The following is a 27,803-nucleotide window of genomic DNA, read 5'->3' as shown; positions in this document are numbered from 1 at the left end:
GTCAACAACAGGAGTGACTGTGCACTTACTCCTCATGTAGGACCTCTGTCCTTAATGTGCTGTACATTGTGATTTAATGCTATAACTAGTACTCAAACAGTATTTTTCACTCTGTGTTTCTATGTGGGTGCAAACAGTTGAAACCTTTACTTAATATATGCTAAACTGACCTTCTGTATATAAAGAGAATTGAAAATGAATCTTGATGTGAATGGAAGGGGAGAGGGTTGCGGGTGGGAGGGAAGTTACGGGGGGGGGGAAGCCATTGTAATCCATAAGCTGTACTTTGGAAATTTATATTCATTAAATAAAAGTTTAAAAAAAAGGTATTTTATGCCTTACATGCAACTTGTAAATGGAAAAGGATAGAGGCTTTTGACTGTAGGATTATGTGATGTTTACTTCTGAGATTTAAAGAGAATTGGACTGAGGATTTTAAGTAAATGTTCATAATGGGAAAAGAACAGAGAGAAATTTGTGATTTACTCCCAGGCAAAAGTTGAAAAAAATAGTATAAGCTTTTAAATATAATAGTCAAGTAGAATAGTTTCAATATTGAGTGTGCTCAACTTTAATTTCTTACTGCTACTATGTCAATATTATTTGTAATTTATTATTTAGTTTTTGCATACTTCGTGTTTATTCAACATAGCTAATAAAAATATCTGTTCTAAAAGGATAAATGATAATTTGTACTCCTTAAAAGAGGGACTATTATTATGACTATGTAATAATGTTTTGATGATGAATAAAGATAACACTAAGAATGTCACATTTATTAAGCAACTGATTAATAGGGATATCTGCAACAAAGAACTGAGACTCCAAAGAATATAAATTATTTTTTTTCTCTCCAGGAATTAAGTGTAAAACTTCCCTTTTAAGTTTTTATGCTAAAATGTTGACTGCACAAACTATTTAACCTGTCATTTTCTTAGTGATATGTATGTTTTCTATCACAGTAGTGTGGTAGTGTTGATAATATGGTTAAGATGGATTTCCTCAGAAAAACATTTGATTAAAGATTCACCAATAATTTCTCAAGTTGCCATGAAATATAAATTTTAATTTAAAATTCGGTACAAAAGTTAACAACACTGATTACAACTGTCATATTAAAGTTTTAATAGTTTGTGGAGAGTACTATCAAAATACGTTCAGAACAGGGTCTGGAATTATTAACTAATTCCAATAATAGTCTTATTCTAAACATAAATCCGAGAACCCAATTTTCATATTGTTAAAACATAGCAGCGGCCAGCGCTGCGGCTCACTAGGCTAATCCTCCGCCTAGCGGCGCCGGCACACCGGGTTCTAGTCCCGGTCGGGGCTCCGGATTCTGTCCCAGTTGCCCCTCTTCCAGGCCAGCTCTCTGCTGTGGCCTGGGAGTGCAGTGGAGGATGGCCCAGGTTCTTGGGCCCTGCACCCCATGGGAGACCAGGAAAAGCACCTGGCTCCTGCCATCGGATCAGCGCGGTGCACTGGCCACAGTGCGCCAGCTGCGGCGGCCATTGGAGGGTGAACCAACGGCAAAGGAAGACCTTTCTCTCTGTCTCTCTCTCTCACTGTCCACTCTGCCTGTCAAAAAACAAAAACAAAACACAGCAGCTCTTCTATGTTGCATGTTTTTATGTGTAACTGATCTGGTAACATGTTCGTAACAGAGCAAAGGAAAAATATTTAGCTTTAAAATTAGCTGAGAAGTGTGACATTAGTGAACAAGCTAGTATAATTTTCTGGGGAAAAAAAGGCAAAGTATTTGTATGAAATTTTAGTCATTTCATAACCGTGTTCTGAACCTGGTAGAGAGCCTCTACAAACTGGCAATTTCTTCCACCAACAACAGTAAATTTAGGTGTGGCAGAGATTTGTAGGGTAAGACTAAAGCACTTGATCTTTTTGCTTTTCACAGATGTCTATGTATTATGTTTTTCTCATTAAACATGTCATCATATATGCTGTGATACACTGAAATAAAAGGTTTTTTTTTTTTTTTTTTGACAGGCAGAGTGGACAGTGAGAGAGAGAGACAGAGAGAAAGGTCTTCCTTTGCCGTTGGTTCACCCTCCAATGGCCACCGCGGCCGGCGCGTTGCAGCCGGCGCACAGTGCTGATCTGATGGCAGGAGCCAGGTGCTTCTCCTGGTCTCCCATGGGGTGCAGGGCCCAAGCACTTGGGCCATCCTCCACTGCACTCCCTGGCCACAGCAGAGAGCTGGCCTGGGAGAGGGGCAACCGGGACAGAATCCGGAGCCCCGACCGGGACTAGAACCCGGTGTGCCGGTGCCGCAAGGCGGAGGATTAGCTTAGTGAGCCACGGCACCGGCCAAAAGTATCTTTTGTACTCTATGTATTTACTCAAGCCTCTATCTATACATTATATGTATATTATATTTCCCTTTAACTAACCCCCACTTATTCTTCATCCCATTCACATTCACTCTGTTCCTTACCATGGGCAGGTCTTTTAGGATCTGTATTCCATCTCCAGGACCCATGTGTGCTATGTGGTTAAAATTAGTTGGGTTAGAAATTAATTTATTTCTCATTTCTGGATCTCGTAGCATCTCCCTGTAAGACAAAACATCTGTTTAGACACCTTTCCTAACATTAATCTAGATAGCTTAACAAAATATGCATCTATATTTTTTATAAAAGTGAAATTATTAAATCATATCAGTAAGGAAGGATATAAATAGAATAACAATACACTTAAGAGTTCACACTCAGAATATTTCATTTCAAATAAAAGATCTTAAGATTTTGGGTGAGAGAACAGAAGTTCTTTTAAACACTTAGACACCAAAGTAGCTCTATTTTACAGATAATTCTGAACATTTACATGCTTTTAAAATTAGTGATAACACTTTTAGAAACGTTGTTGGGGCCGGCGCTGTGGCTCACTTGGTTAGTCCTCTGCCTGCAGCACCGGCATCCCATATGGGCGCCGGGTTCTAGTCCCGGTTGCCCCTCTTCCAGTCCAGCTCTCTACTGTGGCTCAGGAGGGCAGTGGAGGATGGCCCAAGTGCTTGGGCCCTGCACCCGCATGGGAGACCAGGAGGAAGCACTTGGCTCCTGGCTTCGGATCGGCATAGCACCAGCCGCGGCCATTTGGGGAGTGAACCAACGGAAGGAAGATCTTTCTCTCTGTCTGTCTCTGTCTATAACTCTGTCAAATAAATTTAAAAAAAAAAGCAACATTCTTGTATGTTACTAGAAATACTACACAACCCATTTCTGTTAGTTCATAAAGACAAAAGTCAATGTGAGTTTCTTTTTTTGTTAAAAATTTATTTATTTGACAGGCAGGACAGAGGGGTAGAGAGAGACAGAGAGCTCTTCCATCTGCTGGTTGAATCCCCAAGTGGCCACACTGGTTGCAGCTGGGCCAGGCTGAAGCCAGGATCCCTGAAGCCCATCTGGGACTCTCACATGTGTGGCAAGGGTCCATGTACTTGGGCCATCTTCTGGTGCTTTCCTAGCAGGCAGCAGCATTGGAAGCAGAGCAGCTGAAGCTGAACTGGCACTCCAATATGGGATGCCACTGCACCACAACACCAGCTCCATCTGAATTTCTTCAACATATTACAAGTTTATTGTATTCACAGATGTGTTCTATGTTTACAATGTAACAAGGCACATATCCCTAAAATTATAATTACTCCATAAGTCAACCAAAATATGGTACTTTAATCTAGGGTATATTCGTAACTTTGAGAGTATTAATAAAATAATACTAAGGAGTTAATAGTTATTATTGCAGTTTTTGATACTACAGATGAATAACCAGTTTTCAGATGGAAAACTTTTCTTCCAAGTCATATATGGTATTATCACCAAATAGTTCTTCAGATGCTACAAGCATGTATGGATGCTAAATATAAACAAAATATTTACCTCCTCTGTTGCATCCTTTCCTCATCTGGGACTCTGAAGGAATAACGGCGCTTATTGTTAATATTTCTAACCATTTGTTTTCGACTGTTATCTGATGTTTCAGGAACCACCAGTTCATCCCCTTCTGTGCAAAATACACACACAAAGAATAATGATGTTCTTTAAACTGTTAAAATGCTTTTTATCCATTAATCTCCAAGACTATACTATCATGAATCAATATACAATTCTGATTTCTCAAAGTTCTAGACTAATAATCATAGTAAATAAGCAGTAATTTTCAACAGAACATAAACAGATATATGCTTAAATATAGCTTTGAAAATATTTTCCAAGCACTTGGGCCATCTTCTACTGCTTTCCCAGGCCACAGCAGAGATTTGGATTGGAAGAGGAGCAGCAGGGACCTGAACCGGCACCCATATGGATGCTAGCAAGGCAGGTGGTGGCATTACCCTCTACACCACAGTGCTAGCCCTCAAAAGATAAAATTTTAACATGTTGTCTTGAGGCCAATGTTTTTAAACTATATTAAAATCAATCTAAATACGATTTTAGATACAGAATGTATCAAAGGTACATTTTTATTAAAAGAATCTACCACAGAAGATCAGAAAACTATGTATGCCTCTGTTCTGCATTAATTTGTCAAAATGACATGAGAATGACTTTATCGTACAGAATAGAGAACTACAATAATATTTGTTAAAAGTGAAATTCAGGGAGCCAGTGCTGTGGCGTAGTAGGTTAAGCCTTAACCTGCCACACCAGCATCACATGTGGGTGACAGATCATGTCCTAGCTGCTCCTCATCTGAATCAGCTCTTTGCTAATGAGCCTGGGAAAGAAGTGGAAGATGGCCCAAGTGCTTGGGCCCCTACACCTGCGTGGGAGACCCAGAAGAAGCTCCTGGCTCTTGGTTTCAGATTAGCCCAGCTTCAGCCATTGCGGCCATCTAGGGAGTGAACCAGCAGAAACAGAAGACCTCTCTGTCTCTCATTATCTCTGTCTGTAATTCTGTCTCTCAAATAAATACATGAATTCTTAAAAAAAACAACAACAACAAAAAAAAAACAAAGTGAAATTTAAACTGAGCACACCTTGGTAAAACACATTTAATAGCATGCGGACCTTCTCCCTGGCTTCTTACAATCTGATTTGTAATCCTGTGTGTGACAATCTCACTTCACTACTTTGGTTACAGATCAAAGGCCCTTCCCCTATCTGTAAAACCCAGTATCCCATTCTCTCTCCTAATTCTTTGCACGTTTCTATTTCCTCGTTTTTCATCTTCCCATGTAGCCATCTGCACTTCATAAGTGCCGAGCCTTCTGCAATGGCAGGAAAAGAATTCTTGAAGTCCCAAACTGGAGTTCTGGATGATTCATAATTTTATTGTAACAAATTTTGGTTAGGGTGTGCAGTATTACAAATACAATAAAGACAAATTCAGTTATACTTTCTCTACTTACTTTGTTACTCCACAGTATGACAATGGCCAGGATTACAGACTTTGGAGTAAGACACACCTGAATTTAAACCTGGTCCCTGCTTTATTATTCATCTGCCCTTGAGCAGTCAGTTTAGAGATCATCTTTCCATCAAAGCTATCCTATTAAGATATGCATTTTCTCACCTGCCATCTTATTTTTGAAATATATTAATCTAATTGTCTCCAATCCTAAAAGATTTAATGATCCTTCACTGTTTAAGGGTCGAACCTAAAATAATAAAAAATACAATTAGTATTTCAATAACATCCTTAGAAATTAAATCATGACACGCAGAGTTTATTTACAAAATTAAGACCAGTTAGTTACTTTAATATACAGCCCTGTCAGAAAAAAAAATCAGAAAATTTACAATAATTCTGACTGTAGAGGTGTAACGTTATATAATTTAAACAAATAAATCTAAAATAATGTTTTAAAGAAAGATTATTCTGAGCAATCAAATAAATAAAACTTAGTCGGAACACATTTAAACTTTATTTTTTGGCATACCATCCTTCATATCAGTTTTATTCTCTAAAGGGACAGGACACCAAAGATTAGTTTTTTATACAGATGACCAATAGCCTACAGTGGGGACCAAATGCCCATTCCTATCATATCATTGGAAACATTGTAAATTGCATTACGCTTGTCATTTATCCACTATTAATATTTGCTGAGACTCTGTTATGGTTACAAGGATGGAAGATCTGCCTTTCACATTCGGATAAAGGACATGAACAAACAGAAGCAACTTCAGTGTGGCAACAATGACAATTCAGGATCCTATAGGTTGACAGTGAGAAATGAGGATATCTAGTGCTTTATTTTATAATGCAGAGGCCATACTGTGGCCTCAACCCCACTTCCCACCCTGCTCTTCTTAACATTTAAACTTTAAATTTGACTTTTTAAAGCCATTAGTGACCAAATAATTATATTAAGAACATATCAACATAAGCAGCTTTATGAATTCTTATTATCAAAAACTACAATGGAAGTGAACATACAGATGACAGGGGAAAACAAGACTGTCAATACATGGTCATGGAACAACTGGTTATATGGATCCAATAATCACATACAAAAAATACATACACAGGCACCAGCATTTGTGGCACAGCAGGTTAAGCTACTGCTTCCAATGCCAGTAGCCTATATTGTAGCACTAGTTCAAGTCCCAGCTACTCCACTTCTGATCCAGCTTCCTGCTATTGACCTCGGGAAGACAACAGAAGATAGACCAAGTACTTGGGTCCCTGCCACTTATGTGGGAGACCAGAATAGAGTTCCTGGCTCCTGGTTTTGGCCTAGTATAGATCTGGCTATTGCAGCCATTTGGGAATGATAGAAGATCTTTGCCACTCTACCTTTCAAATAAATAAATAAGTCTTAAATAAAAAATACATATACAAAAAAAACCAGTTTCAAATGTGTTAAAGACATAAACGTAATGGGCAAAACTTTAAAATGTTTGGAGGAAAAGAGAGGTAATATCTTTATGACTCTGAGGTAGGAAAAATTCCTAATCAAGAACAAAAAGACAAACATAGAGAGTAAGAAAGAGGTAACCACACTAAAACTAGTAACTTCTGCGTAGCAAAATATCTGTCAGATTAATAGGTATGTCACAGGCAGGGAAGAAATTTACCACATCCATTACTAGCCCAATATCCACATTATACAAAGAATCCCCCCCCCCCCAAAAAAAAAAAAAAAAAAACACCCAAATCCTGCAACACGTGTAAAACATATGAGCAGGCTGGCGCCGCGGCTCACTAGGCTAATCCTCCACCTTGCGGCGCCGGCACACCAGGTTCTAGTCCCGGTTGGGGCGCCGGATTCTGTCCCAGTTGCCCCTCTTCCAGGCCAGCTCTCTGCTGTGGCCCGGGAAGGCAGTGGAGGATGGCCCAAGTACTTGGGCCCTGCACCCCAGGGGAGACCAGGAGAAGCACCTGGCTCCTGCCATTGGATCAGCGCAGTGCGCCAGCCGCAGCGCGCCAGCCGCGGCGCGCCAGCCGCGGCGGCCATTGGAGGGTGAACCAACGGCAAAGGAAGACCTTTCTCTCTCTCTCTCTCACTGTCCACTCTGCCTGCCAAAAAAATAAAAACATATGACCTGGCATTTCACTGAGGAAAAAATATGAATGACAAACAGAAAAGATTCTCAACTACACAGTTAACTGGGGACAAGCAAATTAATACTTCAGTGGGATATTACTTTATAAATCATTTTCAGAAAGTATGAATTCTGACAAGTATTACAGAGGATGGAGAATCAGTAAGAACTGTTATACACTGTTGATGGGAGTGTTAATTTGTATAATTACTTTGGAAAACAACAAGACATTATCTTTAAAGCTGAGCAATCACATTTCCCATATCTGAACAATTCCACTCATGGCCTTATGACTTTGAAACTTCTGCATACATAAAGACATATGCAGCTAGCGCCACAGCTCACTTAGCTAATCCTCCGCCTGCGGCGCCGGCACCCTGGGATCTAGTCCCGGTTGGGGCGCCGGTTCTGTCCCAGTTGCTCCTCTTCCATTCCAGCTCTCTGCTGTGGCCTGGGAAGGCAGTGGAAGATGGCCCAAGTGCTTGGGCCCTGCACCCGCAGGGAGACCAGGAGGAAGCACCTGACTCCTGGCTTCGGATCGGCGCTGTGCGTTGGCCGCAGCGCGCCAGCCGTAGCGGCCATTTGGGTGGTAAACCAATGGAAGGAAGACCTTTCTCTCTGTCTCTCTCTTTCACTGTCTAACTCTGCCTGTCACACACACATTCACATACACACACACACACACAGATATATGTGACAACATTCACAATGGCAAAATGCTAGAAAATAATTCAAATGCCTTGTCAATCAGAGAAAGGATAAATAGTGTGATACAGTCACTCAACATAATACTTTATAGTTGTGAAAAAATGTAATAGTACATGTAGTAACATGGATGAATTTTAGAAGTTATAGCAAATTAGTAAAGAAAGGCAAAAATGGCAATATATTAGAACATTTTGATAAAACTCATAACCAAGCAAAACAAAACAATATACTGTTTAGGGATACTTAAATATGCAAAACTTCTATATTTTAAGGAAAGCAAGGTAGTGAGAAGCAAAACATTCAGGATAGTGATTTTCTCTGTGGAGAGAGAGGGTTATGGGATAAGGAATAAGGGAGAAGCTGCAGTGATATTGGTTATGTTCTGGCTCTTAAATATTAAATAAGGTAAGTTCACTAATCAGCTTATTATTAAGCTTCACAAGGGCCATACTTTCTTTTTGAGTAGTGCAAGCTCATTTTATTTACATACCACTGTTAACTATTCAGTACTTATAAAATGTATCAGATTTTTATGATCTATTTAATGACTTAATGCATTAGATATATTGTTCTTAAATTAAATTACACCCTTTGCACCTCTGGAATTAAGGTCACGTCAGCAATTCTATTATATAATGCCTGAGTTTAGCAGTTTTTTACTGAGTTATGAGTTGGCTTCCAAATCAAATCTTAGTAATAGAGGTCACTGCCTGAGGGAATTTCCTCCCCTCTCCAATAAGTACATATAATTTTTTGGTGCACTTCCTATTTTCTAAAATAATCTTTTAGGTAAAATTCATTACAGTTTTCATATGGCAGAGAGAAGCTCTTTCACCTCCTATTTGCTTATGAAGATTAGGCTTGCTTTCTTCCTGAGTGACATCTCTCAGACAATCTGGCTTATCCTCTCTACTATTAACAGGAGATTTTTCATAGTTGATATTGTTTAAAATTGGTGCACATTTTAAAATATGATCTTGGCTACGTTTCTTTCTGTTTAAAGATTTTTCTATCTAGGGACCAGCGCCATGGTTCACTTGGCTAATCTTCCACCTGTGGTGCCGGCATCCCATATGGGCACCAGGTTCTAGTCCCAGCTGCTCCTCTTCTACTCTAGCTCTCTGCTGTGGCTTGGGAAGGCAGTGGAGGATGGCCCAGGTCCTTGGGCCCTGCACCCGCATGGGAGACCAGGAGGAAGCACCTGGCTCCTGGCTTCGGATCGGCGCAGCGCCGGCCGTAGCAGCCATTTGGGGAGTGAACCAACAGAACGAAGACCTTTCTCTCTCTCTCACTGTCTAACTGAACCTGTCAAATAACTAAAAAAAAAAAAAAGGAAAAAAAAAAGATTTATCTATCTAACTACCTACCTGTTTGTTTATTTGAAAGGCAGTTACCTTTCAAATAAATAAACAAACAGGTAGGTAGTTAGATAGATAAAATGAGACAAGGAGAGACAGAAAGAATGACCATCCATCTGCTGGTTCTTCTACAAATGGCCACAATAGCCAGGTCTGGGATCAGGCTGATGTCAACAGCCAGAAACTCCATTCAGGTGTGTTGCTGTGGATTTACTCTGAGAGGAGGAGCATGGTGGGGGCAAGAGGCACGGAGTCACCACACAGACCCCGGTAGTCGGGTGAAAGCAGGCTAGAGGTGGGCAGCCTGCAGACTCATTTATTTCAGTTGGTACAGCAGCATTCATGCATGCATGCATGTATTTATTTATTTATTTATTTATTTTGGACAGGCAGAGTGGACAGTGAGAGAGAGAGAAAAAGAGAAAGGAGAGAAAGGTCTTCCTTTGCCGTTGGTTCACCCTCCAATGGCTGCCGCGGCCAGCGCCCTGCGGCCGGCGCACCGCGCTGATCCGATGGCAGGAGCCAGGTACTTCTCCTGGTCTCCCATGGGGTGCAGGGCCCAAGCACCTGGGCCATCCTCCACTGCACTCCCTGGCCACAGCAGAGGGCTGGCCTGGAAGAGGGGCAACCGGGACAGAATCCGGCGCCCTGACCGGGACTAGAACCCGGTGTGCCGCCGCTGCAAGGTGGAGGATTAGCCTAGTGAGCCGGGGCACCGGTGAGGTACAGCAGCTTAAATAGCTAAGGCAGCCAATCCGGTCAAGAGGCGGTTTATGCCCTAACCAATCACAGCCTGTTGCCAGGCAGTATCCGAAGCCATCCAATCACAGCTTGCTGCCAGGCAGGCTCCATTGCCATGTGGTTTCCAAAGCCATCCAATCACAGCCTTTTGCCAGGCAGGCTCTGTTGCCAGATGGTTTCCCAGGGGGTTTCCAAAGCCACTCCTGAGTAACTGATGCTCGCTTGCCAGTGGCCATCTTGGCATTCTCATTCCACCACATTTCCCCCTTTTTGTTTATTTTTGAGCAATGGGAGGCATGATTCTTGGCCACACCATTGTTGACCCCATTTCCATGTGATCTCTGTATGCGGCTGTGCCTGTCTTAGGTTGTCCCCCAGGGGATCTTACCTGTCATTGACTAACCAGCGCTCAACCAGGAGACCACAGGAGTGCATGCTCAGATAGGGGTAGCAATGAGGAATGGGGTTCTACATGGATCTTATCTTTTTCTGTTGAAGATTTGATCACTATTCCAAACAGTGACTTGTTGGTGTCCGTAAACGCACACGGTGCCATGGGTATAGGTTGATTAGCAGGGAAAGCATGTTTTGGATAGTCTATTTCTAAGGTTTGTAACATCTGGAGTAGCCTGTCCGCTGGCAGGTGATTGTCAACCTGTCCTGGGAAATTTATCATTAACGTTTGAAAGAGCATGCTATTCTGCATCAATGTGGACAGTTCTAATTGTGATAGGGGTAGGACCACTATGTCTGCCTCTGTGTTAAATATCTTATTGGCATAGTATCTTAATTTAAGTCCCATCATAGGATGGCATCTACTTTGTTAACTATTTTATGACACTCGCTCCAGGCTATGTTGGTCCATGTTGTTGCCAAATAACTCCTAAGGGGGCCTTGAGGGTAGATGTGGTTATGGCAAATAGAGGCACCTGAGAGTCATATCTAAAGGTTTCAAAATTTGACAACTGGGTGTTGATCCTTTCTATAGGGGATTTGGCTGCTGGTGTCAATGTGATATTTGAAGAAGGGCTGTTTCCCTTAGTCAGTAAATCAAATATCAGTCTAAGCTCTGCAGGTGTCAGGGGAAGGAAGGGCTTCAGCCAACTGATTTGGCCACATAGTTGCTGAAGTTCATTAAGTGAGTATTTATAGGTGTCTCATACAGGTGGGAGGGGCCCAAATACTTGGGCCATCTTCTGCTTTCTTCCCAGGCACATTAGCAGGAAGTTAGACTTGAAGTGGCACAGTACATATCACAAAATAAATATCTGGGGGCTGGCATTGTAGTCCAGCAGGTTAAGCTGCCACCTGCAATGCCAGCATCCCATTTGGGCACCAGTTCCGAGCTCTGGTTGCTCCACTTCAGATCCAGCTCCCTGCTAATGTGCGAAGGAAAGCAGCAGAAGATGGCTCAAGTTCTTGGGTCCCGGCACCCAGGTGGGAGACCGGATGGAGTTCCAGGCTTTTGCTTGGCCCGGGCCTGGCTGTTGTGGCCACTTGGGGGAAGTGAATCAGCAGATGGAAAATCAATCTCTGCGTCTCTCTCTCTGCCTCTCTATCTTTCAAATAATAAATACATAAAATCTTAAAAAGTGTATGGATTTCAAAATTTTTCATACTCAAATAAACTCATCTTGTAATTCCACTTTTCCATAATATTAAGGGAAAATATTACATTTTATTAGTAATACATAAAAACTATTTTTTAATCATAAGACACTTAAACAGTTTTGGTTTAAGTTTAACCAATTTTTTAGCCTGTAAAACCTGTCCTCAAAGGATTAAACATTACATATCTCTGTGAAAAATACCTACAATTAATAATAATCATATACTCCCTCAGAGGTCTTCAATCCAAAAGTAACACTAACATTTTACATTGTAGGCTATAATCTAATTGCTCATGATGATCACAATTACACTTTATACAGAGAAACTAAATATAATAAAAATAGCAGGTTGTTGAGCTACCTATAATAAAATTAACTAGTCTAGTTTTTATTTGCATTTTTTATCATTCTTAGCTAAATTCTAAATTACCAACTACATACGCTAAAAACTGTTGAATTACTGAAAAATAATTTAAATTACCTTTTTAAGAGGAAGGGTCTGAATCCACTCCATGGAATTCACATCAAAGATATCGACTGCATTTTCACTATATACTGAGAGATATGGTGCATTGTAACCTGGGAGAAGGGAAGGAGGGAACAGCCTGCTGATTACTGTTAACTATAAAGCCCAAAACTCTTTAAAAGGCCTGTGCTGCATAGTAGAATGGAATACCATCAAAATCCTATTGTAATCATATAATATCTACATCCTGACATTTCTGAAGTAAACACAACATTAAGCATAAAAGAGGAATTGACATAACATGGTTCAGATTATACAGCCTTTATAATACAGAATAGTTCTACTAACATCAAGCATGCGATTCTCTAGCTCACTATAGTTCTATAAAGGTATTTCACTATATTTTAAAGTATTTTATTCCTAAAGAAGTTACTGTAAAAAAAAAAAGAAAGTAGAGCAATCTTAAGGTAAGTGTTCTAGTCCCAATTATCAATGGGAAATAAAGCACCTTGGCACAGTTACATGAATAGGAAAGAAGGCCAACATTTGTGTTGAAAGAATGAGTATCATTAAATAGTGATACAAGCAAAGAGAGGCTCAATGATTTACCTAAACTGAAGTCACAAACTGTGTTACTGACAAAGCTATAAATAAGAGTCAGATATTTCAACTTTTAGTCCATATTAAAAGCAAAATTATTATCTGACTCAGTTACAAAACAGCATTCATTCTACATACAATGCCATACATAAGAGTTTATATTTCAGATGAAACAAATCATTCAAAATAGCTAAAGTCTATAGAAGCAGAGGTATTTTTATTTTGTTCTATCTAGATTTTCTAGCTTTCCTCTAAAAAGCATGTTTTCTCTCCTAAACTTTCTTCCACTGAAACTTTAAACTTTACTGAATCCATATCCATTATTCTACCTTCTGTCTTTTAACAATGGAAGCAACTTTATTCCTGCCCAATGTAATCCTCAAATCCTCTCTGGCCATCTTGAGAATCTTGCTCTATTTCCTATATAATCAACCGTTCCCTAGTAGTTCCCAGCAGCTCTTTCCCTTTAGTTTTTAAACAAAAACTTTAATTAGATACTTCCCTCTATGTGCGTCTATAGAACTCTGTACTTCTGCTTGTTATAGCACTGATAATTTGTAATTATTTGTTTTATCTTGAATCCTTCCTACTGCACGTTAAGCTCTGTGAGGGTTAAATCCTATTAACTCATTACTGTCCCTCATACAGTGAAAAGGCCAATATGCAATAACAACAACTATTATTTAATATTAAGAAACATCCAGGGGTCAGTGTCCTGATGCAGCAGGTTTAGCAGCAGCTTGGCATGTGTACATTCCATATCAGAGTGTGGTTTACCGCGCTGCTCCTCTTATCATTCAGTTTCCTGGTAATATGCCTGGGGAGGCAGTTGAAGGTCCAGGTACTTGGACTTCTGCCACCTATGTAGGAGATTTGGGTAAAGTTTCTGGCTCCTAGCTTTGGCCTAGCCCAGCCCTGGCTGTTGTGGATTATTTGGGAAGTGAACCAGTACATGGAAGTTCTCTCTCTCTGCCTTTGGAATAAGCAAACTTTCTAAAAAAAATATTCAAAATTTATTAATATCCTAATATGTCTTGAAAGAGTTACGATGAGGGATTTTTCAATATCTACATATTTAGATAAAAGTGCAAGACTGAATAATACTTCTCAAAGAAGCTACATTACACAGCTATATAGCTGATGAAATAATTCACTAGTAACTACTTCTCCAGAGTAAATCCTATGAGATAGCTATGGCTATTAGCTGTGTTTGAGGACAATGAAGATAACTACTGAGGGTTATTTAAAAATGTAACATAGGCTTCAAAAAAATCCATCTCAGTAAAATCTCACACAGAAAGATAAGTTTTAATTATGCACATGTAGCACCAAAATTGTCTATCTAGACCTAGTTACTTTACATATATATAAACAACATAATTAATCCTGAGGCAAAACATTGAAGCATTGAGGATGATTTAAAAAAAAAAACACCTGTTACTAATAATGACTATCTATAACAGATAAAATAGAAAGAAAAAGAAAGGTAAGACAGTCACAAAAAATAGCATCTTACAACAAGAGGAAGGATTTGCTGGCCACATCAGTTCCTGTTGTCTAGATCTTCGGCCCTGGCAGTCAGTGTATACCCCAATGCTGTTAAAACACAGCAGATATTCTTTACTGGAGATCTCAACTGCACAGATGGCATCCATTGGCTGATGTGCAATAAATGAGAGTGTATGGTCATTTGAATGAAGCATGCTGCATGGACTTCCTTCTCCACTCAAGGGGTATCGTAGAAATCCTGACTGGAATCCCACACACAGTTGTTCACTGAAGATGGCCATCCACTGGACATTATATGGGACTTGAATTTCCTTAAATTTTCTGTGACGGGTCTTGCTCTGAAATAGTTCATAACAGAAAACCTGTCTTTTCATAGCCACACACAGGCATGTGAGAGCTCCATGGCGCACTTTTCCAGAAGTTATAGTCTGACACCCTTTAGTTTCTGCCAGTTTGTAAAACTCTGTCTCTCGTCCATCCAAAGCTGACATAGGGAAAAGTCGTACATGACGATTTCGTCCTGAGATCACAGCAACAAGCTGATCATTTGGAATGAGTTCAATCTGATGAATCTTCTTATTGTCACCAACTCTAATAATTTCTACACACAGAAATAATAATAAATGCAAACTGTTTTAATTCCAATTAAATTCAAAGGCTAAAGTCAACTTAAGACAAAGATACACATATAGAAGAATAAGAGATCAAAAATCATGGAGAAAACAGATTATAAAATATTTATCACCTACACTGGGTATTAAATTTAGCGTTGAGATTCCTGTCAGCCATGGCAAAAGTGCTTTTGTGTAAAAGCCTATCTAATCTCTAAGAAAAACCTTTTTATTGACATTAAATTCTATAGAACTTCACCATGGAGATTCTATTTTAAAAAATGAGTAACTGAGTAATTCAAGTTTCTCTGAAGGTATTTTATGGGTAGCAAATTTTAAATCCACTGTGTTGCCAAGATCTAACTTAGAATATTATATTTATGAATACCAAATAAAATTGGATTTTCTTACACTTAGCATTGATTTTTCCCCAGAAAAACTGAACTGTGGGAAGAAAAATCCCCAAAACACATTTTAATAGTGGTTAGAATAATCATAATAATAATCACAGTAATAATACTTTACCTCTTATAGTATTAACAGAACAATGGAAAAATCAAGCTACATTTTTTTTTTTAGAATGGCCTAAATCCCCCAATTAAGATACAGACTGGCTGAATGGATTAAAAAACAAGACCTATCTATTTACTTCCTATAAGAAACACACCTTGCCAACAAGGATACACACAGACTAAAAGTCAAAGACTAGAAAAAGATATTCCATGCTAATGGAAAGCAAAGTCAAGCAGGGCTAACCAGCATAATACCAGACAAAACAGACTTTAACACAGCAACTGTCAAAAGACACAAAGAAGGGCATTATGTAATGACTGAAGGATCAATCCAAAAGGAAGATGTGACAATAGTAAATGTACATGCACCCAATGCCAGGGTACCTGGCTATTTACAACAAATGTGAATAGATCTAAAGGGAGACATAGGCCCCAATATGATAATAATGGGTGATTCAACACCCCACTTTCATCAATGGACAGATCAACTAGACAGAAAATCAACAAAGAATCAACAGAGCTAATTGTCACTAGGGATCAAGTGGACCTAACATATCTATGGAACCTTTCATCACACAGATGCAGAACACACATTCTTTTCATCAGTGCATGGAACTTTTCTCTAGGATAGACCATATGCTAGGCCACAAAGCAAATTTCAACAAATTCAGAAATACTGAAATCATACCATGCATCTGCTCTGACCACAACGAATGAAGTTGGAAATTAACAACTTAAGAAACTACAAAATATACAAACACATGCAGACTGAACAACGTGCTCTTTTTTTTTTTTTTTTTTTTACAGAGTGGACAGTGAGAGAGAGAGAGAGAGACAGAGAGAAAGGTCTTCCTTTTGCCGTTGGTTCACCCTCCAATGGCCGGCGCCCTGTGGCTGGTGCACTGCGCTGATCCGAAGGCAGGAGCCAGGTGGTTCTCCTGGTCTCCCATGCGGGTGCAGGGCCCAAGCACTTGGGCCATCCTCCACTGCACTCCCGGGCATAGCAGAGAGCTGGCCTGGAAAAGGGGCAACCGGGACAGAATCCGGCGCCCCGACTGGGACTAGAACCTGGTGTGCCAGCGCCGCTAGGTGGAGGATTAGCCTGTTGAGCCGCGGCGCCGGCCTTTTTTTTTTTTTTTTTTACAACGTGCTCTTGAGTGAACAGTGGGTCATGGTAAAAATCAAAAGGGAAATAAATTCCTATAAATGAATGAAATGATAACACAACAGGCAGTGTTAAGAGGACAGTTTAAAGCAATTATTGCCTACATCAAGAAATTGGAAAGGCATCAAATGAATGATCTGTCAATGCATCTCAAGGATCTAGAAAAATAAGAACAAACCAAACACAAATTAGGAGAAAAAGAAAGGATTAAAATTAGAGAATAAACAAAATTGAAACAAAAAAGATCAGTGAAATGAAGAGCTTATTTTTTAAAAAGAATAAAATTGACATACTATTACACAAACTAACAAATCAATAAAATTTAGATGAAAAAGGGTATGTTACAAAGGATACTACAGAAATAAAAATCATCATCAAGAATTACTACAAATGGCTATATGTCAACAAACTGGAAAATCGAGAAAAAAATGAAAAGATTTCTGGACATATACAGTCTACCAGAATTGAGTCATGAAGACACAGAAAGCCTAAACAGACCCATAACCAAGACGGAGACTGAATCAGTAACAAAGACCCTCCCAACAAAGAAAAGCTCAGGACTAGATGGCTTTACTGCTGAAATCCAGCAAACTTTTAAAGAACAATTAATTCCAATTCTCCTCAAACTATTCAAAACAATGGAAAGAGAGCGAACCCCTCTCCCCCCAAACTCCTTTTATGAGGCCAGCATCACCTTAACTTCAAAACCAGAAAAGATACAACACAGATATGGGGAAATTAGTTACATGAGGCAATTCAAAGATGGCAGCGAGAGGAAGTAAGGTGGGTGGAACTCAAAGTTGTTTACCACCAAAGCTAATTGGCTTTGCAACATCAAGGGAAGTGACCACAACTGATAGCAAGTGTATAGACATATGGTTGGTCCTGTAAGAAATCGTCTCCTAAAAGTGACCCTTTAAGTGATTGGTTGGTCCTTATGCCCTGCCCCAATGACTCTACAGTTTTGTGCTATAAAAGGCTTTGTTATACATGCAATAAATCCCTGCTTCACTTAGCTCCCCGCTGCCTCTGATTGTCTCCGAGTTCGGGAGGCTGTGAAACGGGCGAGCGACACACTTACCTTTCCTCGGACCCAGTCCATCCTCGGGACCCAATCCATCCTCCTACGGGTGGACTAAGACCCTGCACACAGAGAATGGGGGGCGGGGGAGCGGCGGCACTGTGGAGTAGTGGGTCAAGCTACTACCTGCAGTGCTGGTATCCCATATGGGCACCGCTTTGAGACCCAGCTGCTCCACTTCCAATCCAGCTCTCTGCTATGTGGCCTGGGAAATCAGCAGAACATGGCCTAAGTCCTTGGGCCCCTGCATCCACATGGGAAGACCCAGAGGAAGTTCCTGGCTCCTGGCTTTGGATCAGTGCAGCTCAGGCTGTTGTGGCCAATTGGGGAGTGAACCAGTGGATGGAAGACCTCTCTCTCTTTGCCTCTCCTTCTCTCTCTGTATAACTCTGATTTTCAAATAAATAAATAAATCTTAAAAAAAGAGAGAGAGAGAATGTGGAGAAAAGCTATCCTAATGCATTACTGGTAGGAATGTAAAATACTACAACCCTTATGGAAGACAGTATAGAAACTCCTCAGAAATCTGAAAACACATCTATCATATGACCCAGCCATTCTATTCCTGGGAATTTAACCAAAGGAAATGAAATTAGCATATGCAAGAGATGCATGTACCCCAATGTTTATGGCAGTTCAACTCCACAATAGCTAAGATATGGAATCAACCCAGATGCCCATCAACTGATGACTAGATAAAAACTATGGTATACAGGGCCGGTGCCGCGGCTCACTAGGCTAATCCTCCGCCTAGCGGCGCCGGCACACCGGGTTCTAGTCCCGGTTGGGGCGCCGGATTCTGTCCCGGTTGCCCCTCTTCCAGGCCAGCTCTCTGCTGTGGCCTGGGAGTGCAGTGGAGGATGGCCCAGGTGCTTGGGCCCTGCACCCCATGGGAGACCAGGAAAAGCACCTGGCTCCTGGCTCCTGCCATCGGATCAGCGCGGTGTGCCAGCTGCAGCGCGCCAGCCGCGGCGGCCATTGGAGGGTGAACCAACGGCAAAAGGAAGACCTTTCTCTCTGTCTTTCTCACTGTCCACTCTGCCTGTCAAAAAAACTATGGTATACATACACAACAAAGTACTACTCAGCTGTACAAAAATGAAATCCTGTCTTTTGCAACAAAATGGATGCAAATGGAGACTATTACGCTTAATGAAATAAGTCAGGCTCAAAAAGACAAACATGTTTTCCTGATTTATGGTAAGTAGTATAGAGTACAAAAAATGTAATGTATATTACTGAAATTGACATTTGATTATTGTTTATAGCCCTTGTCTGTACTCTTGAGGAATAGTGCTTTTTTCTACTTACTACTTGTTGAATTCTGTCTTCAGTGGATGGTTAAACTTGTGATTATAAATAAAATTCAAAGTATGTCATTGGGGCTGCACTGTGGAACAGGAGGTTAATCCTCTGCCTGCGGCGCTGGCATCCCATATGGGTGCTGGTTCTAGTTCCAGCTGCCCCTCTTCCAATCCAGCTTTCTGCTATGGCCTGGGAAAGCAGCAGAAGATGGCCCAAGTCCTTGGGCCCCAGTGCCCATGTGGGAGATCTGGAAGAAGCTCCTGGCTCCTGGCTTCGGATCGGTGCAGCTCCGACCATTGCTGCCATTTGGGGAATGAACCACTGGAAGGAGGACCTTTCTCTCTGTCTCTCCCTCTCACTGTCTGTAACTCTCTCTCTCAAATAAATAAATAAAATCTTGGGAAAAAAAAAAGTATGTCATTGTAGAAATTAAAAGAAAAATAAGAAAAGGAGGAAAGAGGGTAGGAGTAAGGGAGGGCAGGATGAGAAACACCATTATGCTTTTAAAATTATAAACAAGAAATACATGAAGTATGAAGTTTGTTTCCTTTCTATAAATTAAAAAATAAATAGATATACTGTCACCACCATGTTTATAGCAGTACTATTTACAATAGCAAAAATTTGGAACCAACTAAGGTATACATCATCAGATGAATAGATGAAACAAAATGTATATATGCATAATCGAATTATTCAGCTATAAAAAAATAAAATTCTACCATCTGCAGCAAAATGGATGCAACTGAAGTACATCACATTGAATGAAATAAGCCAATCAAGAAAAATACCCCATGTTCTCCCTAAAGCTACTTTAAAAAAAAAGCAAACAAAAAGAAAGAAATGCCTATGTGTATTAATATTGCTGCAAATAGTTTTATGAAACTCTGTTTTATACTTTTGTGAAACCAATGGTAAGAATGTTGTACTACTATAGTTTTAATGATCTGTAATTACTTTAAAATTTATTGTATATGGGTGAAATGGTCATTTTTCTGTTTAATTATTGTTTATAGCTGCTGCCTATATTACCACTAAACTGGTGTCCTTTTGCTTTTCACTTGTTAAACTTCTTATTCAGTGAAGCATTAAGCCTGAAGGAGGGTGGAAGGGAGGGTGAAGGAGGGAGAAGAGAATATCATCATGCAGTTAGAATTGTATCTATACACCATACTGACTCTGTTAAAAACTAACTAAAAATTCAAATAAAAAAAAAGAAATTGGAAAGGACATTAACAGGCATTTCTCAAAGGATGAAATACGAATGGCCAACAGACACATGAAAACAACACTTAGGATCACTAGCCATCAGGGAAATGCAAATAAAATCCCTAATGAGGTTTCACCTTACCCTAGTCAGAATGGCTATCATCTAAAACACAAAAACAATAAATGATGGCAAGGATGTGAGGGAAAAGATACCCTAATACACTGCTGATGGGAATATAAACTTGTTCAATCATTATGGAAGATGGTATGGAGATTACTCAGAAATCTGAAAATAGATCTACCATATGATCCATCCATTCCACTCCTAGGTATTTACCCAAACAAAATGAAATCATCATATGAAAGAACTCTTTGTAAACCCTTCTCCTCTCAACTCACATTAGCTAAGATATGGTATCAACCCAGATACCCATCAACTGATGACTAGATAAAGAAAATATGGTATATCTACACTATACTACTCAGCCATAAGAATGAAATCCTGTCTTGCAATAAAAAGGATGCAGCCGGAAACCATTATACTTAGTGAGATAAGTCAGTCCCAAAAGACAAATGTCATATGTTTTCTCCCATATATGGTAGCTAACACAGAATATAAAAAATGCATAGCAATGAAATGGACATCTTGTGATTTGATTCTTCTGTTTAGCCACTGTTATACTCCTGTGGAACTGTGGTCTATTTTTTACTTGAATATTACAGATAATGCTGCATTAAGCCTATGATTATAGAATGAATTGGAATTATGTTTTTACAAAAAGAAGGGAAAAAAGGAAGGAAGGAAGAGGAACGAGGTGTGGAGTAAGGGAGGGAGGGAAGTATTGTTATCTTAGAATTGTATGTATGAAATACATAAAATCTGTTCTCTTTATATTAATAAAAATTTTTAAAAAGAATTTTCTAACAACATATGATTGAAATTTATTCTCAAATAATTACATTTTAACTTACCATCTTTGGTGACATGCACAACAAATAACCCTTCTTCATTTCCCAAAGCTATCCGTTCATGATCTGTAAGAAAAAAATATGTGACATTTTTATCAGTTAAAAAATTATGTAAACTTAACAGATTAACAAGGAAATTTGGTATAAAAATGGCAATAAAACAATAAGAAAATTGTAGCAATTTATATTATGAAATTTCCTTTCAAGTTATGAGTGGTAAACATCTTATGTATTTTTTAATATAACAAGCATTAAGGGCCAACTTTGTGGCATAACAGGTTAAGCTGCAGCCTGCAACACTGGCATCCTATACGGGCACCAGTTTGAATCCTGGCTACTCCACTTCTGATCCAGCTCTCTACTAATGTACCTGGGAAAGGAGTGGAAGATGGCTCAAGTCTTTGGGCCCCTGCACCCATGTGGGAGACTTGGATGAATCTCCCGGCTCCTGGCTTTAGCCTGGCCCAACCCCAGTCGCAGCCGTTGTGGCCATCTGAGGAGTGAACCCCCGGATGAAAGATGTTTCTCTCTGTATCTCTCTCTCTAACTCTGCCTTTCAAATAAATAAAATAAATATTTAAAAAAACATATAACAAACACTGAAAAATAATCTACATGTATACTAAAACAAGTACAAAAAGAAATAAAGCTTAATGAATAAATAGAAATACTTAAAATCTAGTTTGTTAGTGCCCTAGGGATCCATTTCTTGTTTTGAGAGAGAAAAATTATGAATGGCAGGTGAGTCTGCTTGTTCAACTTTTCAGTATTTACTAGAAAGTAACAAAAGAGTGAGGAAGGTACATTTAAGAGTAAGGAAAGAAATTAAAACGTTTGACAAAGAAGCTACCATTGATAGAGTGCATTTAAACCTATGGTAACCTGTGTAATGTATTACATCTTATTTAAACTTCCCAACGACCTTTCTAAGGTAATTCGTATCTACATAAATTACCGTTCCAAGGTAATTCGTATCAAATAAACCTTATGCTCTAAGAAATGAATCCTGTTTGAAGTCACACAAGCAGGAAACAGATCTGTAGTTTAAACTACAATACTGCTGCTTTTTTCAGAAGAAAGCATACTTTTTTTTCTTTTTTTTTTTAACTTTTATTTAATGAATATAAATTTCCAAAGTACAGCTTGTGGATTACAATGGCTTCCCCCCCCATAATGTCCCTCCCACCCGCAACCCTCCCCTTTCCCACTCCCTCTCCCCTTCCATTCACATCAACATTCATTTTCGATTCTCTTTATATACAGATCAGTTTAGCATACATTAAGTAAAGATTTCAACAGTTTGCTCCCACACAGAAACATAAAGTGAAAAATATTGTCTGAGTACTAGTAATAGCATTAAATCACAATGTACAGCACACTAAGGACAGAGATCCTACATGAGGAGTAAGTGCACAGTCACTCCTGTTGTTGACTTAACAAACTGACACTCTTGTTTATGGCCTACTTTGCTCTAGACAAAAAAAAAAAAAAAGAAAAAAAAGAAAAAAGAAAACTAGTTGTCCGATTTGATTGGTTTACATTGTGTATATATGTTTGAATACGGTACTGTAGCACATAAAAATCTACAAATATTTCATGTTAATCAAAAAGTTTAAAAACCAAAATAATTCACAAAAAATTATGTACTCAGAATGGGCATTTATTCCTGTTTACTGAAAAAGATCTGATAAAGGTCTCAACTAATGAAAATTTACTCAGTGTTTGTCATACAACACTATTACACTGGACGCTGGGTATTCCTAGATGAAAGCCAGATCCTGGCTCACAAGGTAGATTTTTCTAATAGGATAAATGTTATGTTATAAATTCATACCTATAATTGCAGCTGCCTGGGTTGTTTTAATGAGGGGTAGAGTGCTGTCATAAGCCTCTTTTGGAACATAGACTGACCGATCTCGGAATTTGTTCTTCTTCAAAATTTTATGCAATTCACTCAGCACTCCCACCCACTTATTCTTCTCATTTTCGCTATCTGCTAGCATCAGGATTGAGCATTTGTTATTAGATGATGAAAGCTGGGAAGCTGTGACCTAGAAAAATTTAACCAATAATCAAGAAATTAGAAAACAGACATCCTACATGCTTGTCTGATGACTATACTAATTTGTTTGGCACTCATTAATAAATGAACATTCATAAAATAATACCTTACTGAATTAAAGTGATTCTTTATCAGATTAACTAGCTTTAGCAATAGAATTCACAACAAAGCAAAGGTAACAGAAATCTTTCGAAATGTTAGTATTGCATTCATTTTCCCAGCTATTACACAATCACTAAAACAAGCACTACACATACTTATAGCACAACAACTGAAATTATTGAGTAATTATTGGATACTGGGAAGATCTAAGTACTTTATCAGTATTATCTCATTTAACCTTCCTCTTGATTTTATATATGAAAAAATGATAGAAATAAAATAATTTCTTCAAGGGTACAAAACTAAAGTCTGGTATCCCATGTCCATGCTCTTAAGCACTATGCAGTAATGATTTACAATTTCTTTCTTTTTTTTTTTGACAGGCGGAGTGGACAGTGAGAGAGAGAGACAGAGAGAAAGGTCTTCCTTTGCCGTTGGTTCACCCTCCAATGGCCACCACGGCCAGCGCGCTATGGCCGGCGCACCGCGCTGATCCGATGGCAGGAGCCAGGTACTTATCCTGGTCTCCCTTGGGGTGCAGGGCCCAAGCACTTGGGCCATCCTCCACTGCACTCCCTGGCCACAGCAGAGAGCTGGCCTGGAAGAGGGGCAACCGGGACAGAACCTGGTGTACCAGCACTGCAAGGCAGAGGATTAGCCTAGTGAGCTGCAGCGCTGGCCTACAATTTCTTTTAAAAAGTCAGAAATGCTCAGAAATATTTATATCCTTTGTTACTTCATAATAACAACTTATGTTATCATTAGAAAACATCAGATCACTTAGATATAGCATTACACTTGCTCTTAGCCAAAAGGCCAAGAAGTTTGATTTAGCACTTAAATGAAGGTTTCTCACTTTCTATACAACATTTACAATAGAACAGTTTTAAATTATATAAGATGAATTTCTTATTAAAAGTAATTTAAGCACCAGTGACAATAAAATCATACTGTGCAAACCAGTTAGAGATAAGTGGGCCTCCTGGGCTCTCTTAGTAACTTTTGGGAGAATAAACAGTTACTGGTATAGGAACTGAGAGATTAAGTCTTTCCTAACCTTATTCAGGCACAAAATTCATAGACAAACACTAAGCAGATAGATAGGCGTAACAACAGGTCAGTAGTCTCTCTCTCTCTCTCTCCTTTTTTTTTTTTTTATATCAATTATCTTAATTCACCAATTCAAGATCACACTGTTGTAAAAGCAGTTTCCAAGGATGGCTACCAATAATTCCGCCCATAAAAATTCTGTCTTATTAAAAGGTGAAGTTTCTTTCCCTTCTCCTTAAATCTGGGCTGACATTATGAGTTGCTCCAACCAACAGAGAATGCAGAAAGATTATCAGGAATACTTTGGGTTTAGTCCTTAAGAGGTCTGGCACGCACTTTCTTACTTATGGAAGCCAGACACTAGGGGTTCAGCTTAATTGAAATGATTAGACATTACATGGAGAAAGTCAACAAAGAGGAAAACTGAGATCATCCGGCTAACAGCACCAAGGCCCCAAATGTGATAGTGACCTTGTTCTGGATGCTCTAGCCTTCAATGAACTGAATGTAGTCACATGACTAACCCCAACTAACACCAAACTGTACAGCTGGCCCACAAAATGGTGCAAACTAATAAATCATTATTTTTTAAGCTATTAGGTTTTGGAGTACTTGTTACCAAGCAATAGGTAACTGAAACACAATGTCCTAAAATGAGATTTTAAAGAGAGAAACTTCTATTTTTCAAAAACTTGAGAAACAACTTACTTATCCAATTTTACATGTGGTGGTATTCATTTTAAATCAAGTTTGGACTAAAAAAATTATCTTTTAGAAGCAATATATTCATACTTTCTACAGATTTTTTACTAATGAAATATTTACTTAGTACCAATTTTATATACATTTAAGTACTGGGTGATAAGAAATGCAAGATATGGTTCCACTTCTAATAAGTTAATGAGATATATAGAGAGGCAAACCATACTTATTAAAATAATTCAATAATCAAATTATGGCATATATACTTACTCTAAATATACAAGGTATATCTTTTCGACTGGCATGAATAACATCAGAAGCTAAGACTGAACTCACAGAAAATTCTTCATCTCTGAAAGAAAGGTGAAACATTAAAAGTGGCTATGTATATATGGATTTGCTTGTGTACCCAAGTTATACAAATGTATCAATAATCAATTGTTAAGTACACCAAACACCCAAACAGAATTTTTATAATAATGTGATTTCTCCTTGCAACTGACAGTGCCCAAAAATAATTTATCAAGAGTAACTTAACAGCTAGAAATAACTGTTCACAAGGCCAATAAGCATACAAAGTGGAACTGAGATCTGAGCCCTGGTACATCTCCAGGGCCCCTAGCAGACACTCTTGCTTCCCATAATAAATCTCAAGTGCTCCCCAACTCAACTCTTCTTATATTTTAATGTTTGCTCAACATCTAAAATAAGTTTCTTCCACAAATTTATCCATAGTGATTTCCTTAATTTTGTAATTGTGACTAGCACTCTAACTTGGTCTTGAAGGCTTAACCATTAGCATCTTTGATTTTACTTTTCAAAAACTATATTTATTTTCATTTTTATGAGAAAGGCAGAGACAAAGAAAGATGGAGAGAGATCTTCTAACTGCTGATTCTCTCCAAATTCCTGTACCAGTCAGGGCTGGGCCAGACCAAAGTCAGGAATCCAGAACTCAACCCAAGTATCCTGTGTAGGTGACAGGAACCCAAATACTGGATCCATCATCTGCTGTCTCCTAGCGTGAGCATTAGCAAGAGACTGGATGGGAAGCAGAGTAGCTGGGACACGAATCAGGTACTATGATAGGAGATGTCGGTGTCTCAAGTGGTGACTTAATTGTTATAGCAAATGCCTACCTCTTCTTCCTGTATTATTAAATTTCATTCCTTAGAAGGCTCTGTCAGATTATCCCTGACCTTATTTGTTGATCTATCCCTTTATATTTCATATTCGTAGAGAAAGATAATGTGTTTGAGATGCTGATGTGAAATGCCAGTGTTAGACACAGCAGGAAATGCTGGTTTTGAATAATGGGTGGGTATGTCTAAACTGGAATTACATGTATGGAAATCATAAATGCAGAGGTGATGGCTGAAGCTATGGGAGTACCTAAGATCCCTCAGGGTCAGTGCCTGGAGTTATAAGAACAAATAAATGAGAGCACTCTAAGGGGCAGAGGAAGTATCTGGATAATGAAACCAAAATCATTCAAGAGATGACGTTACTTATTCACTGGTTCATTATGTTTTGCAAAAGCTTATCTGACTTTTGAGATTTTTATTTCCTCCCCCTACAATGGAATTATATTCTAGGCCCTTAGGTGATGATATAAAACTGAAAATTAGGCCTCATCAGGTTACACCAGTAACTTTTACTAGGCTTTTGGACTCAAAATACCAGCATCTTTTCCATGACTCCCAGTCCCCTCTCATATCAACCTGTCCTATAAGTAAACCTTATATACTAATTGTATTAGCACAGCAATATAGTAAATTAGAAAATATGAAATTAGATAAAACCATGGCAATATAATTAAAAGAAAAATCATAAATTTTGTGATTCCTGTGTTGCAAGATCCGAACATTTTCAAACTTACCTCATGTCAATCACTTGACTAATGACAACAGTAGGCTGAGATGCTTTTCCTTCAGCAATATCATACAGAAAGAGTTTGAAGTCACAAACTACAGCCAATGCTCTTTGCCATCCTTTCTTCACTCCAGCTGGCTTAGGAATCTTTAGTTTTGTTTTTGACATGCAGGCAAACAATTTAAAAAATAAATCAAATGAAAATGTCAACCATAGTCCCTTTGATCACATATGTTAATTGCATGGACAACACTAAAGATAATGTAATTAAGTGCTACAAGTCTGACACTTTGGTTGGTAAAGTAGCAGATGAAGACTCATCATTATCAACATGAGAAAGTGTGGGAATACACTTTTTTTTTTTTTGACAGGTAGAGTTAGACAGTGAGTGAGTGAGTGAGTGAGAGAGAGAGAGAGAGAGAGAGAGAAAAGGTCATCCTTTCTGTTGGTTCACCCCCAAAATGGCCATCACGGCCGGCGCCCGATCCGAAGCCAGGAGCCAGGTGCTTCCTCCCGGTCTCCCATGTGGGTGCAGGGCCCAAGCACTTGGACCATCCTCCACTGCACTCCCGGGCCACAGCAGAGAGCTGGACTGGAAGAGGAGCAACCCGGACAGAAGCTGGCGCCCCAACCGGGACTAGAACCTGGGGTGTTGGCACCACA

At 39.2% G+C, this 27,803-nt stretch overlaps 1 protein-coding gene across 26 annotated transcripts in view; it reads right to left on the bottom strand.

Annotated features, from left to right (window-relative positions):
- Positions 1-27,803, bottom strand: part of CDC42BPA (CDC42 binding protein kinase alpha) — a 343,482-nt gene that overhangs the window by 21,551 nt on the left and 294,128 nt on the right. For 23 of the 26 annotated variants that reach the window (XR_016219088.1, XM_051820822.3, XM_002717619.6 and 20 more), the window contains 9 exons: positions 27,148-27,287; positions 25,539-25,620; positions 23,187-23,403; positions 21,356-21,418; positions 14,508-15,101; positions 12,407-12,504; positions 5,533-5,617; positions 3,897-4,020; positions 2,453-2,570 (listed from right to left, as the gene is read on the bottom strand). Coding sequence is in view for 23 of the 26 variants with exons in the window: in XM_051820822.3 (XP_051676782.1) it covers positions 2,453-2,570; positions 3,897-4,020; positions 5,533-5,617; positions 12,407-12,504; positions 14,508-15,101; positions 21,356-21,418; positions 23,187-23,403; positions 25,539-25,620; positions 27,148-27,287 (1,521 nt within the window). In the remaining 3 variants the exon portion in view is untranslated. Of the gene's footprint in view, positions 1-2,452; positions 2,571-3,896; positions 4,021-5,532; positions 5,618-12,406; positions 12,505-14,507; positions 15,102-21,355; positions 21,419-23,186; positions 23,404-25,538; positions 25,621-27,147; positions 27,288-27,803 lie in introns of those variants that run through there. The other 3 variants (XR_016219086.1, XR_016219087.1, XM_089311703.1) reach the window with 2 other exon arrangements.

The sequence above is a fragment of the Oryctolagus cuniculus genome, chromosome 13, assembly GCF_051225735.1.
Source record: "Oryctolagus cuniculus isolate XC-2025 breed Fujian yellow rabbit chromosome 13, ASM5122573v1, whole genome shotgun sequence".
NCBI lineage: Eukaryota > Metazoa > Chordata > Mammalia > Lagomorpha > Leporidae > Oryctolagus > Oryctolagus cuniculus.
Note: the sequence above shows the minus strand (reverse complement) of the source record. Positions and strands in the feature narration are given on the sequence as shown.